We start from the raw sequence: 19161 nt of genomic DNA on the forward strand, positions 1-19161 counted from the left end.
TACAATTGTGATTAGACGGGAAAAAACACGATTAATTAAATTTTAATTCACAATATGACGCAATTATATCAACTTATGAGAGAAAGTTTGTCAGTTGAACTGAACTCACATGGAATGCGTTACAAAATACAAAGAAACTGTCTGAAGTTCCGCTCGTTATGGACCAAACTAAGTTCTTGGTCCTTACAAACAGGATGTATAATAATTGTGTTATTTATTTGCATTTTTATGTCATTGCCTGCAGCAAGAAGGCAGAAGGGTCCACGGGCGTCATATGTGGGTCAATCACGTTCGTCGGCGTCTTTATTATAATAACAGGACTGGTTTATTCGACAAGATTACTATTAGAATCGACCCGATGCCATCACATGGCGGACTGATCAACAGTTATAAACCAGTTTTCTCTTCATCTACGATTACGAACTTTGTGATCAGTTCCGCATTATGGTTTATACGTTCACGTAACATCACAGGAATATTATAATATCCAGTGAAAAACTGTTTGTTTAACGACGCTCTCAGTAGATCAGAATATACAGCATCGGACGAGAGGGTAATCGAATAATGAACAGGAAATTACATGCAAGGAAGCAGTGGTTGGCTAACTTAAGGTTATTCCGACATTCGCCCAGAGGTTGCAAGTAATATCACGAAAACCTGGAACAGCTGGTCCCTGAAATAGGCTCCGACCACTTCCAACCACTTTATACCCAATATACGAGGTGCGATCGGAAAGTTTCTAGACTGCGCCTATAAAAACCCGTACACTTATCTCAGGTATTAAATTCATCCATCACCCTCGAAGTAGTTACCCTGGGAGTGAACACAACGATCCCAGCGCCGCTGCCAAGCCTGGAAGCATCCCTGGAAATCTTTCTTTGTCAGCCTGTCAAGCACCATCTGCGATTCTGCCTGAATCTCTTCTATCGTCTCAAATCTTCTTCCCTTTAGCTGAATTTTCATCTTTGGGAAGAGGAAGAAGTCACACGGAGCTTAGAAAGGAAGTTGGGGTCGGTTCTTGCAAGATCTTTGAGCTCCTGACAAACGAGAAGTCAAGTCGATTCTGCTTCTGGTCCTCAGACAGGATGCGTCGCATGTGGAGTTCTTCCTTTAGAATCAGCTGACAGGTCCCATAGCCTATCCCAACAATGTCGCACAAGTCGTTGATGGTACGACGTCGATCTTCGTGAATGGCCTGCCGAATCTTCGTAACATTTTCGGCCGTTGTGCTCGAAGATGGTCGTCTAGAACGCTCGTCATCATCGACAGAGGTTCGGCCATTTTTAAAACGTGAATGCCACACAAAAGTTTGCGGACTCCCCAAATGCTTGCTTTAGCATTTCATAGGTTTCCGTAGCCGTTTTGGCGAGTCTTTGGCAAAATTTGATGCACACGCCATTCCGAAATCGCAGGAGGGTCGGTGTAATGCACTACCAAAACGCCCGTAACTAAGAAACAAATGCTAATTCGATGATGCCGGCTGGCACACTGATTCACTAAGTATGTAGGCCGCACCCCCTAGCGGCAGAAGCTCGTACTACATCCGGTTCGCCCGCAATTGACACAGTCTTAAAACTTTCCGATCGCACCTCGTATTATTAATCAGTCACACCATTATTCGATGGTATCTAATCTGAGCCACTTGCAGTGTCGTTTAATAAGGAATTAAGTAAATAACAATCACGTCTTCTGGAATTCAGCGTTAGGCTAGGATTTCAGTTTGTTGAATACCTTCTTAAAAGACAGGATTAACGATACGTGCCTTATTAAAGAGTTCCCAACAAACATCCGATGATAATTCCTTCCTCGGGGAACAGTAAACTGATGACACAGAACTTCCCTCGGGATGATCTACACTAAACCCTAACATGTTACTGCTGCCTACAACATGAAGACAATCATTTCCCTGATGACGGAAGCATCAAACACCTACGAAACGTCAGTAGAATTCTAACAGACCACACGACGCCTCAGCCCAGAAGACAGACATCTTTAAATGTCAATATAATGATCAAATCAAGGCGTATCAGGTGTACGGGTATGCAACACGCATAGGAGAGACGATAAATGCATGCAAAGTTTTGCTCAGAAATATGAAGGAGAGAGACAAATTGAATACCTGCGAGTATACGAATGAATAATATTAAAATAAATTATAAAATCCCTTGGCGGTATCTAGGGAACACGGTAATGAACCTTTTGTTCTATTTAAATCAGGGTAATTTGGCTTGATTAGCGACTACAAGCTTCTCGGGAAGGGTTCTGCTACATGTAATCAGCCCCTTAATAGCAAAATGATATATTTGAGGGTGAAAGCAAAACCTAAACCAATGTAACTTGTTTATTGGGTTTCATTCTCAGCGGGATCAGACAGGAGATTGCCTTGTACGATACAAGAATCTCATTTCCACGTGATCACGTGTGTGTTGCAGATTACGCCGACGCTGAGCGCCGATGTCAGTCCTGGTGCGTCGATCAGAGTCGTAAAGTTGAATTTAAGTTGAAAATAACATCAGCCAGATGAAAGTAAAGTAATTTCAAGGGTAGAATCATGCTAAATCTAAAATGGTAATTAATGATAAAGTAACTAAAAATAATCTATGTATAATATCGTACTGTCAAAATAAAAATATATACATTTCACGGGACCAAAAAAAACCATCAAAATATAGACAACTAATATTTTATATATAAAATCATGCATACAAACAAAACTGTTTACACGTTAAATAACGCTTTGTGCCGAACGCGTTTCGACCTCAAGAGGTCATCATCAGTGGCGAAAACATTAATTCATTAGTCTGTCTATTAAAATCATACAATTTATGAAACGATGATTTATTATAAAGTTAAAGCAGTGCTCATATCTTATTAAAACTGTGAAAATCTTAGAATAAACAGGGCAGACGATAGATCCAATCGACTAAAATTAAATACGTACGGTTAAAACATGGAGTTACCAACAATATTTGAATAGAAATACAGAGACACGGAACCATTAAAATAACTACAGTCTAAATAAGGGGAAAAAAAATAAATATAAATGCGAACACATTTTAAGAACAGACAAAAGTAGTTTTTTTGAAGAAACATTTATTTTTTGTATACAGGATGAACACGGGAAACAATGATACCCAGTACAAGAACCAATTCTCATGAAGGCGGAACAGATAGGAGGACCTGGTCCTTCTAAACGTAGGAAGAATAAGAATAATATGACATTCCGAATTATTCCACTTGTCGACTGCATCCGGCCAGGGATCGGAAAGAGAGCGGTGAAACATTTCACTTGAAACTGACACGCTGGCTTTCATCAGCGTCACCACTGGGTCTAATGACGTTTCACTACTACGAGAGCCACACGTGGGTCAAAGAACTCTTATCGTTTACCGGATTCTCAATTTTCATAGAGTAAAACAATGTTTTTCTAACACCACAGCTGAGACAGGAAAGACTATGAAGTTTGTAAGAGTCACCAGAGTTTGGAATCCGTTTCTGCCATGGGTCACGGGATTAATATCGCTTGGGAGCCAACGTGTTAAGGCTGATCGAACTAGTGGCGTGATCCAGACTCATAAAACTTGTTAAGTTTCACACGACCAAATATTATTATATACTTTCAGAATCTCCCACAGCTGTTGAAATTAAAACAGTTTCACTTGAAACAAAAATGTAACCTATGAAAAGCGATGAGTCCGGATTTCGAAGGTCTCACCGTCTCAAAAGTGACCCCTTAATCGAGCTCGCTGTTTCTCCACGATTTCAAATTATATCTTCTTGGAATGTGATTTTGGCCATCTGGTGTTTCGCAATTCATCCTACCGAGATTACCAAGCAAAGCAGAGATTAAGTCGTAACGCAAGAAACTCCATGGACCACGTCCCTTCACAATCCTCAGTAAGCCACAAAATTCCCCATCTTGTACGGAATCTTAACCACATTCACAAAGTCCCACCAATAATTTATACAAAGATCTACATAATTTTAATATTCGCCTACAAACTACGCCTTGGTTTTGCAAGTGGAATCTTTGTTTCAGTTGTACTAATCAAAGTTTATTGTGGATTTCTCATGTCTCTTACACGTGCTACATGCTCAGACGATCTCATCTTCATTAATGTTATCGCATTAATATCTGATTAAAAGTTTATAAATTACGAAGTTTTTGTTAAACACCAATAAAGACAAAAATTAAAAGAATAAAAATAGAAAAGAGGGGTAATAAATGGGGGTTAAACAGAGAGAGAGAAAAGCAGTAAGCCAACCAGTCAGAGTTTGTGCCCCTCAAATGTTAGTAAGGCTCATTCAACTGCCGAGGAAGACACACCATTGTTTATGACGGCAACACGGTTTCCATGACGCTGGACGTGCGGGCATCCCAGAATCCTCACCTTCCTCCCCCCCGCCCCTGACGTCGTCGTCATGTTTTCTAATGGGCGTGAAATAAAGAAACATAAGAATGCGCCTACAACTAGAGACATCAAAATAAAAGGTCGTCACACGGAGCATCTCTGAATGTCCAAGTGACTTACTATCCGCTTAGAAAACGTCATGCACCTTCAAGTCATTCCATCCAAGTGGTATAACGTGCTCCAGACGGGGTTCGACCTTCGGGCGAATTACCAGCTGCCGTACCCAAGTACCAGCAGTCCTACGGGTTCCCTAAGTCTCCGTAATATTGTTATTATTATTATTATTTATTTATTTAGTGTTCTGTCTGCCGACAGGTCCATATGAACAGGATCCTTCCATCCTTTTCTCGGACTGGGACCTGTTCATATACGTTCTTGGCAGATGATCCAGAAGTGGTTTGCCACTGCCTTCTTCTGTGTGTGAATGGAGTAATTGTTGGGATGCCACGGAGGAAAACTCCGTGTTGCCTAGACCACGGCCTTGCCCAACACAAGTTATAAATTCAGGCACCGCCGGGAATCGAACCCGAGACCCCAGGATTACAAGGCCAGCGTTCTAACCGCTAGACCACAGTGGCTTAATATTGTTATAATGTTATAAAATGTACAAATTCATCGATTTTCGAAAATAAATTCGTTCAATGAAACATTATTCGTAAGGTGGAAATCCGTAAATCGAAAATGAAATTCCAGTTAATTTCAAATATAAAAAAAAAAATTGTTCCCAACTCCCAGAAAAATCACCCAATTTTTTCTCTCCACATACGTTAGAAATAGAATATAATCATAAATATATAAACGGAATTATTTGTACGATAATTATTATTTATTTAAACACGCAAACACCTACTTAAGTGTTTAATCAAATGTTTACATAAAACAAAAGTAATATGTTTCAGATTATGGACACGTATCATTTAATGTTCGTACCAAATAAATGGGTAATTGAAATTTAATTACTGTCATAAAGTGCGTAGCAGTTAGGATGAACAACGCACGTGAAAGTCTACGTGTCTGAACAGAGTGTAAGCTAAACCTACGAACAATCTAACCAATCAACCAGATAAATTCCTTTATAAAAGTTGACAGTTGTGATCCAGGAGTTTACGTTGATTAATTCCATGAACCAGAGTCCACATTAAGAAGCTCAGAGTCCTTTAGATATTCAAAAAAATTCCCACCTCTTACGGAAAACGAAAGCTTATCTGATGTACAAGAGCCCGCTACTGAGTCTAGTCCACACCTTAACCCCATCTTCCTTACGATCCACTTTAATATTATCCTCTCATATACACATAGGTCTCGCAAATGGCCTTTGGGTAATTTTGAAAATCGAACAAAGAGTCGCTCTATTGAATGGCTGATTGTTTCAGCAGGTGGTGGATGACCGCAGTCAGAGCAGTCAAGGTCCTACCCAGACACTAACCCGGGTTGCCTAACAAGCAAGGGCACTGTCGATACTCAGCACAACACGATTAAGTCGTAACCCACAATTACTCTGTAGTTTGTTCTTTCTTGTAATTCTGCTCACTTCATACGAGATCTACATGTTCAATCGTAGAAATAAATCGATGATACTGACAAGAAACAGATTAATGTAGAGGAAAGTTATTTTCGTCACATTTCTGGTCCATACGGTGTCGAGTATAAAGATTGCTGCAGTCTGGTAGAACATGACTGACTTTTCGGATGTGTTTTTTGCCTCCGTCATCAGGACGATAATCGCCCTCATAACGGAGACAACAAGTACGTCCATAAACTTCTACCAGAATTTCACAGCGTACAAACCCAAAAATCAAACTTTTTATATATATTTTTATTCGGTTGGTACGCGATTCTGAACTCAGTTGGCTATCCTGTTTTTTTGTCTATCTATCCAGACAAATGTTTGGAACATATTTTCAACAGGATACAACCCCCCTTTTCAAAAAACGCTTATCTACTATCCGTTTACTAACAATTCATCATTTTATTGAACGCTGTATCACATCACAGTAATTAAATGGCCTGTACATGTATTTTTCACTTTTTCAAACAGCGTCCACTTCTCTTTTGCAACACTCCGATGTAAATTCGCGTAATATACGGGTACTTAATTTGCTACCACGCACGGACCAGTTATGGGATCCCCTCAACCTACCACGTAATGGGTGTCTGAGGGGTGGGGAGTCCTCCCCCCGGGTAAAGCGACAGAGAAACGTCAAGCTTCCAACTCACCACCATCTAATACAGAATGGGTCAGACTTTACCTCAGCTCCACGAAATTTCTTCCCCTGTCGAAGCCAATTAAAAGGTATTTCACGAACGAAGTACATTTAACTTAAACTGACGTAACAACCTCGGCGATATAAGAACTGTGTTACACGGAAGGGAAAACCTCACTATTATGTGTTCCTCTTATGGTCGTCGAAAACGTCATTAATAAAAATTAAAATAACTTTCTGCACTCTTCAAACGAACTTCACGCAATGAGTGTCCTTTCTCAAGTACTTAGTATCATTTCATTGCAAAATTTACTTCGGTACACACTGCTACGAAAAAAATGATTTTATATGAAAAGTGGACTCTGAGGGATGGGAAATGGGGCAGGTCCGTTATAGGCCGCAGTTTCACAGATATTCTCTCTCACTCTGTCATAACAACAACAATAATAATAATTATTATTCCGTCAGTTTTGTCCACAGCGTCCTCGAGGTGTGTAACAAACATTGCCCAATATTATGGCACTACAATTTTAATACTAATTTGAGACTAAAACTCTGAACTAACACTTTTACGAGATGAGAATAAAGAAGTTTGATGCAAGGATGGTACAGCAGGTCAAAGCCGAAACGTCCAAAGAAAAACTTGTACCAATTTTATCTATCCGAGACTTGGAAGTTCTCAAACGCAGACGCCGATTGCAATATTCTTGCTTTTGGTTACCGACGTTTCGAAGGGACTGTAAATATCACGATCTATTCTTCCAGTGTTCCTTTGTACATCAAAATCACTGTTACGCTTAAAGACGTTGGCGAACATGTAACGACCTACATGAAGAAAACTAAAAATACCCTTAGCTCTCAATTCTCAGTGTAGATGCAGTAAACGATTTAGAGTGTCGTCTGTTATTCACAGAACAACAAAAAATGACTCACTGTAATGAAAGGGTGCCAAATGGATGTACTGAAACAGGCGTATCTAATACAAAACATCTCTACAATTAGACGAATGAAAGTGATTTTCTATCAACGGACTCAAATTTCAATTGTTTTCTGCAGAGGGTGAACACTCCGAGAGACAATATGGACGGGAAATCAATTCAAATGATTAATACTGCTCGCCGAATAACATAATCCCCAAAACGAGAGTATCAAGCCTAATGCAAGAATTTGGTTAAGAAAGACGAAACGATTATCAGTTAAATAAATCTAGAATAAAAATGAACAAAAATTGTTTCGAGAAGAAAATAACCGAGATCTCAGTTACATCTCAACAAACCGAAACTCCTCAAAATAACAGATCGTGTTTAAATTGACTGTACCCAGTTTTAGTGCTGGAAGCAATTAAAAAATAAAAATAAAGTACATTAACAGCCTTGGGAATTATCATTTTCAGGTTGTCTGTGGCACTTCTATAGTTTTGATAGTATAAAATAATTTGCATACATTCACGACGTATTTAGGAATTCTTTTTATATAAATTTTACTACGGTAGAGTCTTACTGTAGTCGACACAACTGCAGTGTAAATGTGTGAACTTCCATTGGTCACTTGAAACGAAAGTGAGATCACAAAATACCAGCTATCATTCTGCGGAGATATTTAACTGCCATACACAGTTTTAAACAGTTCATATCTATTAAAATTTCAGACTCATCAGCTGACAATCTTACGAAACTGAATTCCTCGCGGTTCTAAATGCGTCGATGTTGGTCTTCTCGGTATTATCGTCGTGTAGGCTTGTACGTAGATAGATATCGACGTTTCGGATAAACATATTCTATCCCTCATCAGGGCTGAAGTAAAGATGGAAACTCCATGTTTATCTGAAATGCTGGTATGGAGACACTACATCCGAAGCTCGTAAAAATAATATTTAAGAATTCAGTCCGTACCGCGAAGAAAACACAACTCTTCACCATTACAAAGATCAACTGGTTAACCTTTTGAAGTCAAAGCTCGTCTAAATATTACGTATTTAAGAATTCAGTCCGTACCGCGAAGAAAACACAACTCTTCACCATTACAAAGATCAACTGGTTAACCTTTTGAAGTCAAAGCTCGTCTAAATATTACGTATTTAAGAAATCAGTCCGTACCGCGAAGAAAACACAACTCTTCACCATTACAAATATCAACTGTTTAACCCTTTGAAGTCGAAGCTCGTCTAAATATTACGTATTTAAGAATTCAGTCCGTACCGCGAAGAAAACACAAGACCTCACCATTAAAAATATCAACTGGTTAACGCTGTTTAAGGAAATAATCGCTGTTTACAGTGAGAATCATACGAAACACGTAAATACAAAATGAAGAGCTACTGATTGATAAAGAAGGTGGTACATATAGTTACCATTGGACTTTGAAAGGTTAAATCCGACTGCTCACCTGTATCTCCTGTATGAGTTCCTGCTCGTCCAGTAGTACCACCTTCACGTGATGGGTGCGAATTCTCTTGCAGAAGCAGCGCATACTGGATCAGCTGATGACGTCACACTTCCAGCAATCAGCGCGGCTCAGACCAACGCGTCAATTGTATTTGTCTTCTAATTATTCACGGCGAACTGATGTCCCTAGAGAGAAAATAAAAAGTGTTTAATAAATAATTCCAGATTAAACAACGTCGAATGACAGGATAAAAATGAATGGTAAAGAATCTGAAAGGAAACGGTAGAGGACAATTTTTCCGCTGTTTTCAGTACGGGCAGAGTAACCCCCCCCCCCCAAAAAAAAAGTACCTCAGAAAGTATAACTTGTCTCCAGGCGAAGATTTTAACACTGGGCATGCAGAATACGAACCACGGTTTCCAGGCACTCGGTTGCGAGGTTCTGTAAGGATATTGAATCGGATGATAAGTATAGACTGGATTGTATTCACTCACAGTTCCTCCACCAAGGAATGCGCGAGGCAGTATGACCTCTGAAACGTTGGTTAACATCGACCAGACTACACAGCGCAACAACCCAGAAGACAGAAATCTTCATACTCTGATGACGGAGGCAGTATGACCTCTGAAACGTTGGTAAACATCGACCAGACAACACAGCGCAACAACCCAGAAGACAGAAATCTTCATACTCATCGCCCTGATGACGGAGGCAGTATGACCTCTGAAACGTTGGTCAACATCGACCAGACTACACAGCGCAACAACCCAGAAGACAGAAATCTTCATACTCATCGCTCTGATGATGGAGGCAGTATGACCTCTGAAACGTTGGTTAACATCGACCAGACTACAAAGCGCAACAACCCAGAAGACAGAAATCTTCATACTCTGATGACGGAGGCAGTATGACCTCTGAAACGTTAGTTAACATCGACCAGACTACACAGCGCAACAACCCAGAAGACAGAAATCTTCATACTCATCGCCCTGATGATGGAGGCAGTATGACCTCTGAAACGTTGGTTAACATCGACCAGACTACAAAGCGCAACAACCCAGAAGACGGAAATCTTCAACTGAATGTTTGTTTACGTAGATCCAATATAATTCCTACTTTACATTCTATCAATTCTTTCAGAAAATTGTTCCAATAAAAATGTGTCAATATTATTATAATTTTTCGATATGACGCCTATTTCTTGAAGTACCAACTAACAAACTTCAGTTTATAAACTCTCAACGAGAGCTAAGATTCGCAACAGATTACGTGGAATCAGAGGTGTACGAGGTGTGTGTTCAGGCACTGAAGAATTAACATTACCTATGTACCAACGGAAGTGATATAAGACTTTTATATAAGATTTCTGGACGATGATAACGTAAATAATTTAAGTATCTTTTCTTTTACTGTCATGCAGAACAGAAGCTGGTGATAGTCAACGAGAAATTCTTAAAAATTTCACTCAGGATAGTCGGTGAGCCTACAGGGAATTCAATTACGTAACCATAGAATACATGACAAGGGTCGTACGGCTTTAAGCCGCTCCGAGCAGACAAATCCCTCTGCTGTGTCATTTAATAACCTAACCTACAAATCAGAAGAAACTTGTGTCTAACTGATCATTTTCAATGACTATCACGTAGTTGATAAAACGAAATATTTTCTTGCCATCAGCAGCTTACATTTCGTATGACATCAAAATCATGGCCTAAGGAACTAGTAAGGAAAGACTTTAAACTTGTTCAGCCAAATTACTCCTTCTTGTCCAAAAGATTCCGGCCTACATTTCCAGAATAGGATCAACTCACCCAAACACAGGAACAGTTTCTCATCTGCGAGTAAAATTTCATCTCATGTGGTTGAATGAAACACTCCTCATTACAAGTTCAGAATATTTTACAAAATTTTGTGTGCCTTTATGTTAATTCCTGTATTTTGAAACATCTGTCCGTATGAGTAAAACCGAAAATGAGATTCGCTTACAGTCATTTCAGGATCGCATTTTGTACTTTCAAAGTTTTGTTCTTGTATGAGCGTACACAGATAAACCAGTGGCATAATTACAATTAATTCATGTCTATACGACTGATAAGCGTGACACTGTAATTGAAAATAGCCCTGCGGTGATTACAAATCTGAACCAATACTTAACGAAAGATAAGTGGAACAAAGAAAGTTGTCAAAGAAAGTTCCAAAGGACACGCATCTGCTGAAACCATTGACAAAAAAAAGTCTTCGTGACACGATGAGAATTCCTCCGCTACTCGAGCTCAGTGCGTGTACGACTTGATGCAAAGTGCAGGATGAATTAATTATTTTTAAGTGCCGTGTCAAACGCTGATGTTTCTATTTGTATTATTAATATTTTAAAAAAATAATTAAATTTTTCCTTTTCTGATGCATGCACTGTTGCGCTCAAGTATCACACAGGCCTAGGAGTTCTACGAAAGGACAAATGCTTCCATCATTAGGCAGGTTTTAGAATGTATTCTAAAATGGAGTGCGAAAACTTTAAAATGACGTAGTACGTAGCACGAGTGATATTTATCATTGATGTTCAAAATTTAAAGGGTAGGGAATTCGGGATAAAGGAACAAAGGAGACAAAGGAGACAAAGGGAGGAAACAGATAAGGGAAATGAAGACGAGATAAGGGAAATCAACAGAAATTATGAGAAACGAAGAATTACAAATATCACACACTTCACATCGTACGCCAGTCCAACATTTTTGCCTCCAGCATATCCGGTAACTTCTCTGCGCCTTCCTGAGTTCCACAGATATTTTCTACTCGTCGTAATCTCACGACTTTGTTCTCGGTACCACAGTCGATCGTCCAACTAGTTTTATCGACTTTTTCTACCGGTCTTGGCAATTAATTCACATTTTTCCATTATCACAATAATCTCGGTGGCATAATTATATTTTATTATACTGTTGGCAGAGCATGCACGAGGGAATATGAAATAATTTAACTTGTCAAGTCATTTGAATTCTGAGGAAGTAGTGTTTCTGCAAGACTCATTTGCCCTCAGGCCTCAGCTAAGCACACATTTAAACTCTCCAAATCCACCAGTAGTACAACACAAAATATCGTAACAGCTAAGATTTAAAAAACAAAACAACAACAGATTCAAAGAACCTGTTAGCTGAAAAACAAAAACTCTTAGTTGTGGTAATAAATTACAGATTTGTGGACCGACATAAATTAAGCCGTAGGCTGGCAGTGGTACCTGGACCACCTGTTGAGACACATAGGTGTTCCCCTGTGTATCGGATGAAAATTGATGGGTAGAGGTCTGACTAGTGTTATGCACATGACAATTTTTCATGAGTTTTAGTAACACAAAAAAAAATTTCGACATCGATTCCTAGACTCCATAAAACGTAAGACCCATCCCGACTTCAGAAATAATAAAAAAAAAACTTCAAATTCAGGAAATACGGTATATGAACGTTTCGGTACAGACCATTTCAGCACATACCCGAACGAAAGAAACAGCAAACAATGAAGATATACTTATAGAATCTTTTATATTAAAAGCAAAATAAGGTTACGTACATTTACGTAACTAAACAAAGTTGCACATAGAATTATCAGCGGGTCCGAATGTTAACTTTTCATTTCAAATTCCAATGCAACTCACAATGAAAATACAGCACTGATGATTGTACAACAAATGCGGATTGTAAATACATTCACAAACCTAATATTGTACTGTACTAGAAGAGATCATAAATCACACGAAATCACCCCACGGCATAACACCTGTCTCCAATGAACACATTTCAAAAAAGCCTGGATAGATGGATTCTGATTATTTGACGAAAGGGTGTTTCGCCCCTTGCCTGAAACGAGTTACAAAATCAGATCAATCATTGATCCCCCATAATCCTGTGTCTGCACCATCATTATCCAGATGTCAGCCCATTATCATTAGCGTGAACTGAGAGCAGAAAGGCCCGGGGGGGGGGGGAGGATAGTTACAGACGTTATCAGTACAGAAACAATGTCTCCGTTCCATTGTTTCTAACTCCCAGGCTACGCATTGTGATTCCTACGAGATACGAATAACAGATATCAACAAATGGCCCCCCCCCCTGTCGGCCGTCAACCATGTATTGTACAAGATCAACACCCCTAGCAGCCGATGTTAAAAAAATTCCACGTGTGTGGGATGTTTAATTACAAATTCTGAAGTGGTTTGCTGAGTAAAAGGCTTGTACTCTATCAGACAGCTTTGTAAACCCAGTCACATTGTTTAAGGAGCCTTATGTATTATCGTGAAGTGCATTACAGCAGCTGTGCCCCTAATGAGACTGTGTTTGCATTATTAAAATCGTATTTTAGGGCAGCAAAAACAGAATTGTAGGGCCAAACTCAGAAATCAAGTCAGACAGTTTTTGACAATGAAATAAAAAAACACAACAGAAAACTATTAAGGTCTGAAATGCAATGATTCAAGATCCTTAGAATTCTAAAATAACGAAAAACGTGTTGTCAAACTAAGATCTGTGTGTGTATCAAATTATTGCCCCCAAAAATGGGTACCAATTTCAAATCTGTAAAGTCTTATTAAAATTAAAGAAATATTGTGGACCGCGGTACATAAGAGGAAATTTTAACTAAACCGTGTCTTGACAAAAGGAAATCTTCCGTCAAATACAGCTAAACATTTGAGACCGATGTCATCTAAATAATATGGAAACATTCAGTTATTACTAAAAAAAACGAAATATTTCAGTTACTAAAATCAAGTCGTTAATGACTGAAAATCTTAAGAAAACCATGTATATAATCTGTAGACAACGCAGAGGTATTAAATTTTAACGTACGTCGTAAATAATTCACGACTACCATTAGTTTCCAAGAGCTGGATCGGAAATAAATTCCTTATTTAAAGCTGAGTTTTTAACCTCATACTTTATGTACAGAAGAATAATTTTTAAAGTCACTGGAATAAAGTTTGTCCATTTAAAAAAATAATGTATTCGCCATTTTTCCAACATATTCATAAGAACAGCCCATTCTTTTGTTATTTTAACAATTTTTTAATAACAATCATTTGTATGTTTTTTTTAAAAAAAGTAGCTGTCTTAAAATGTCTTCATATTAATTTGCTTCTAGAAATAAATGAGACATCAATCATCGAACGAGCTATTAAATCTTACTCCCGCATTGTCCATACGGTAACACAACTCCTCGTCACACAAAAGGAAAACCTTCACTGAAAGTCGTTAGCTAATCCACAATTAACTAACCAAAAAAATTAATTTAAAACCAATAATTATAGGTGTTATTAATATGATATAATACATATATAAATCAAGTTAATATTGAAGATGGCTGTCTTCTGGATTATTACGCCGTGTGGTCTGATAGAAGTTTACTGACCTTTCATCGCCCTGATGATGGAGGCAGCAATTACCTCCGAAACGTCGGGAAACTTCTATCAGCCTACACGGCGAAACAAGACATAAGACAGCCATCTTCATACACCCCGCCGTGATAACCTCAAATCCTACATAGTTAAATATTGCAATAAATTATAAAAATATTAAATACAACGTACTAATTAAAAAAAAACACTGAGTAACACGGAAGAATGAAACAGAGAAACACCGTACACCGATGGGTGATGATAATTATTTCACTGTCAGAAGTTAACAGAAAATTTTCTGTTCGGCAGGTTTTCGCTCTTACGAATATAAATTATTCATGTTCCAAAAAAAAATTCAGTAACATTTTTTAAACTGAATACTTTATCACTCTTTCCTCGCTGTATCTCACTCAGATTCATCATCATTATCGATACTGTCCCTCAGTCGATATAAAATGAAATCAGTCCAAAGATCTAGAGTTTTACGTATTTTTAAGTTTATGTTTATATACACAAGACGAGAATGAGTTAGATTCAAAACTGAACTCCTCCATTGCCAAATAACATGCATTTGCTACATTTATGCCTACAAGTGTTAAAGCTCCTTTAAGTTTTATTAACGTTAAACTTTCTTGGATCTGAAATATACACACATGAACTCCTTTCGCCCAGTGGTAATTACATGTACCACCTGTTTAAACATTCAATAACTCCGAATTATTTTATTTAAGGGTTACATATAAATTCTCGATATAAACAGCGATTATTTCCTTAAACAGCGTTAACCAGTCGATCTTCGTAATGGTGAAGAGTTGTGTTTACTTCGCGGTACGGACTGAATTCTTAAATACTATTTAGATGAGTTTCAGCTTCAATAGGTTAATTATAAACTACTACTACTCCTAATTCTTCTACTATGACTCGTTATAAGCTTAAATTAGATGAGTAGATATTCGCGAATTGCGTGCTACGGATTTTTAATAACGCGGGTGTGGCATATTTAAAAAAAACATATCCTGGAATTCGCTTGAAAAGACTGAGAGAAACCATGAAAATCTTCAATCAAGAATGCTGTTAGTGACCAGGATTCGAAACAAGTTTAACCAAGCGTACAGCGTTATCATTATACAAATTGATATTGGTCACCCCTAGTAATATAAACATATATTTGCCGTAATGTAATTCGTATGTGTGCCAAGTAATATATTACTGTCATGGAATTACGAGGGTCGCTCATTAAGTAATGCCCCATATTTTTTTTCTCAGCCAATAATGAAGATAGAAAAGTGTACTTTTACATGCTTGAGATTTGATGTTTCCCGCGTTCGTGTACGGAGTTTCAAATGATTCCAACCGATAGCGGAGCTGTAGTGAACTGTTAAAATGGCGTCTGTGAACGACTCTCGTTACAAGCAACGAGCTGTAATTGAATTCCTTGTTGCTGAAAAAGAAACGGTGGTGAACATTCATAAACGTTTGTGTGCTGTGTATGGAAGCTGTGCAGTCGATAGGAGCACCGTTGGTCGCTGGGCTAAGAGAGTTAAAGCTTCAGGAAGTGAAGAAACCGAGCTCCGTGATCTGCCGCGCTCTGGGCGTCCTGCCACAGCCACCACTCCAGACATGTTGAACCGCGCGGATGCCATTATTCGTGAGGATCGGCGCATCACAACTCGACAATTGGCCCAACAGCTTTCAGTCAGCAATGGAAGTGTGATTGCAATTATCCAGGCTCTCGCATATTCGAAGGTGTGCGCAAGATGGGTTCCACGAAGTCTCACAGCAGACCACAGGATTCAAAGGAAAACGATTTCTTCTGAATTGTTGGAGCGTTTTGATGCTGAGGGAGAGGTCTTTCTGTCCCGGATCATTACAGGTGACGAAACCTGGATACACCACTTTGAGCCAGAGACAAAAAGGCAGTCAATGGAGTGGCATCATCCTAAATCACCGAGAAAGAAGAAATTCAAGACAACTCCCTCCGCCGGAAAAGTCATGATGACTGTCTTTTGGGACAGTGATGGGGTCATTCTTGTGGATGTGATGCCAAGAGGTGCGACCATCAATTCAGACGCGTACATCAGGACCCTGAAAACCCTCAAGAAGCGTTTTCGACGAGTTCGGCCTCACAAGCATCCAGCAGAAATTTTGCTCCTGCACGACAATGCACGCCCTCACACAAGTCTGAGAACCCGGGAAGAAATCACCAAATTGGGTTGGACGGTGCTACCCCATCCACCCTGCAGTCCAGATCTGGCACCCTCCGACTTCCATCTCTTTGGGCCACTTAAAGATGCTATCCGCGGAACAAGATTTGAAGATGACGAGAGCGTGATTCAAGCAGTGAGGACATGGCTACGTGCACAGGACAAGAGCTGGTACCGGCAAGGCATGCATGCACTTGTTCCACGCTGGCGTAAAACCGTACAAGTTGATGGGGACTATGTGGAAAAATAGTATGTGTAAAGGAAACATTGATTTATATTGTCACTAAATTTGAGCCATCTTGAATAAATATGTTCTGAGGAAAAAAATGTGGGGCATTACTTAATGAGCGACCCTCGTAGAATAACTAACCTCAAAGCGATTCACTTTTAAAATTATAATCTGTCAATATAAAGAGTAAGTCATTAGCACGTTTAAAATTCTCTGTGCACTAACTTAAAAACGTGAATCACATGTCCAAACACATTTAGTGAGACCGATGTTGTCTCTATAATGAATTAGAACTATTTACGATCTGGCCACAATTCAGGCTGTACGGTACATATGCGTTTCAGTAAAACATTCTTCTCTGTTTATTTACAAATGTGTGTTTGAACACATAATTTACATACATACTATGAGATTAAACTTAGGGGAAATCTTCCATTCTACAACATTCAAAACACCCAAAACAACAGCGATACTAATTTATAACTTCAGACCCTGATTATTTCTTTGCATTCTGCAGTGGTTCACATTTTTAACCTACTGAATCGAGTGTCTATATTTTTATAAAACATTTCCGAAACTGAAAATATTTAACAATCGTCTTCGTAAACTGAACCTACTTCAAAAAATGTTCTACAAGAGACATTTCTTTCCAAAATTAATTTATATTTCGCAGGGTTAGTGCAATGAACGCATTAAAACACACTCAAAGGTAATTATTACACGTTGTGTGCGTAGCGAGGTTAAAGACACATTAAAGGTTTAATAATGAATCGATGGACTTCATAATAACAGTCATTACAAGTCCCCAGAAATAGAATTAATGATTGGGTCTCGATCCCATTTTAAAGTCATTACATGTTCCTTGTTTTGAGCTGAAGAGAATAAATTATGTGAAAGTGCATTAATGGTCATTATTATGAGGGTACCGCCACGGTGGTCTAGCGGTTAGAACGCTGGCCTTGTAATCCTGGGGTCTCGGGTTCGATTCCCGGCGGTGCCCGAATTTATAACTTGTGTCGGGCAAGGCCGTGGTCTAGGCAACACGGAGTTTTCCTCCATGGCATCCCAACAATTACTCCATTCACACACAGAAGAAGGCAATGGCAAACCACTTCTGGATCATCTGCCAAGAACGTATATGAACAGGTCCCAGTCCGAGAAAAGGATGGAAGGATCCTGTTCATATGGACCTGTCGTCAGACAGAACACTAAATAAATAAATAATTATGAGGGTTTATGACATAAATTCATTCTAACAGTACACAGAGGTAGAAAATAATATTCCTCGCGTATAGTTCACAGTTTTTGTTTATCCAAATAATAGTAAAAATTCAGTTTCTTCTTCGAAGTAAATACAAAACTTTTCCATTGTAACACCAACTGGTTAATGCTGCTTACGGAAATAATCACTATTTATTCTGAGAATCATATAAAGTCCTTACACAGTTCACGACTGTAATCGTGAGACTTGCAAGGAATGCAGGAAGTCCGAAGCTTTAAAGGCAGACGCCACTTCCTAACCCCGCAAGTCTCAAGATTACAGTCGTGGACTGTATACACTTTGCGGATAATGTAAACAGAAGCTGAAACTAGCGATGTTTAGGGAAATAATAGTTGTTTATTCAGAGAATCATACGAAACACATAAATACTCTACGTAGGCAAAATACAGAGGTAATGATTATTAAGCAGATGATAAAAAGTTACCACTTTATGAAGTTTTCTTTTCTGCAAGTGAATGCAACTTTCTCGAGCAATTAGCTTTGTGAGAATTCTTTACCTGCTAATCGAGGTTAAGACAGTCTTCAAAATGTTGGATAATAACGCTCATTCTTACGCAGTTCAAAGCTCGAAAATATTCGACTCCATTATAAAACATAAATCTAGTCTAATAAGAGGTTACTTGTTAACTTTAAAAATTAACGTAACTGTAACTATAATGTTTGTGCTTACTGCTGTTGTGATAATGACTTACGTTTATGCCCCGTTAAATATGAATACGGAATTCGTAACGTGTTTAGGGGTAGGACAGAGATTAAATATTTATAAAAACATTTTAAATTAAAATCAGACAAGCGTCTTGACTCACAATGCGACTCATCTGTGACTATAGAAAGCCAATGGTTTGTAAAATCAATTTCAGTTTACGCGGAAAACTTCCACTGCTTCTATTGAATTCTAAATATTACGCACTCTGTGAAGAGAATATGAATTAGACTTGGATGTTCGAAAACTTGGAAGAATGAATTTAAATTAAACTAATGACAGATCTGGAAATACGTGTGATGGTACGTCACTGTAGCATTACGCGTCAGAGATTACAGGAATAAAACTTTATGTGTGGA

The 19161-nt window shown here is 38.6% G+C and overlaps 1 protein-coding gene across 4 annotated transcripts in view; it reads right to left on the reverse strand.

Annotated features, from left to right (window-relative positions):
* LOC110841260 (band 4.1-like protein 4) overlaps positions 1-19161 on the reverse strand; it is a 334673-nt gene that overhangs the window by 273468 nt on the left and 42044 nt on the right. For all 4 annotated transcript variants that reach the window (XM_022086634.2, XM_022086635.2, XM_087343391.1 and 1 more), the window contains one exon: positions 9002-9186. In XM_022086634.2, coding sequence (XP_021942326.1) covers positions 9002-9085 — 84 coding nt within the window. In that variant the 5' untranslated portion in view covers positions 9086-9186. The remainder of the gene's footprint in view (positions 1-9001; positions 9187-19161) is intronic.

This window comes from Zootermopsis nevadensis, unplaced genomic scaffold, assembly GCF_977971745.1.
Source record: "Zootermopsis nevadensis isolate Lab colony 2312 unplaced genomic scaffold, Znev_1.0 Znev_ptg000005l, whole genome shotgun sequence".
In the NCBI taxonomy this organism is placed as follows: Eukaryota; Metazoa; Arthropoda; class Insecta; order Blattodea; family Termopsidae; genus Zootermopsis; species Zootermopsis nevadensis.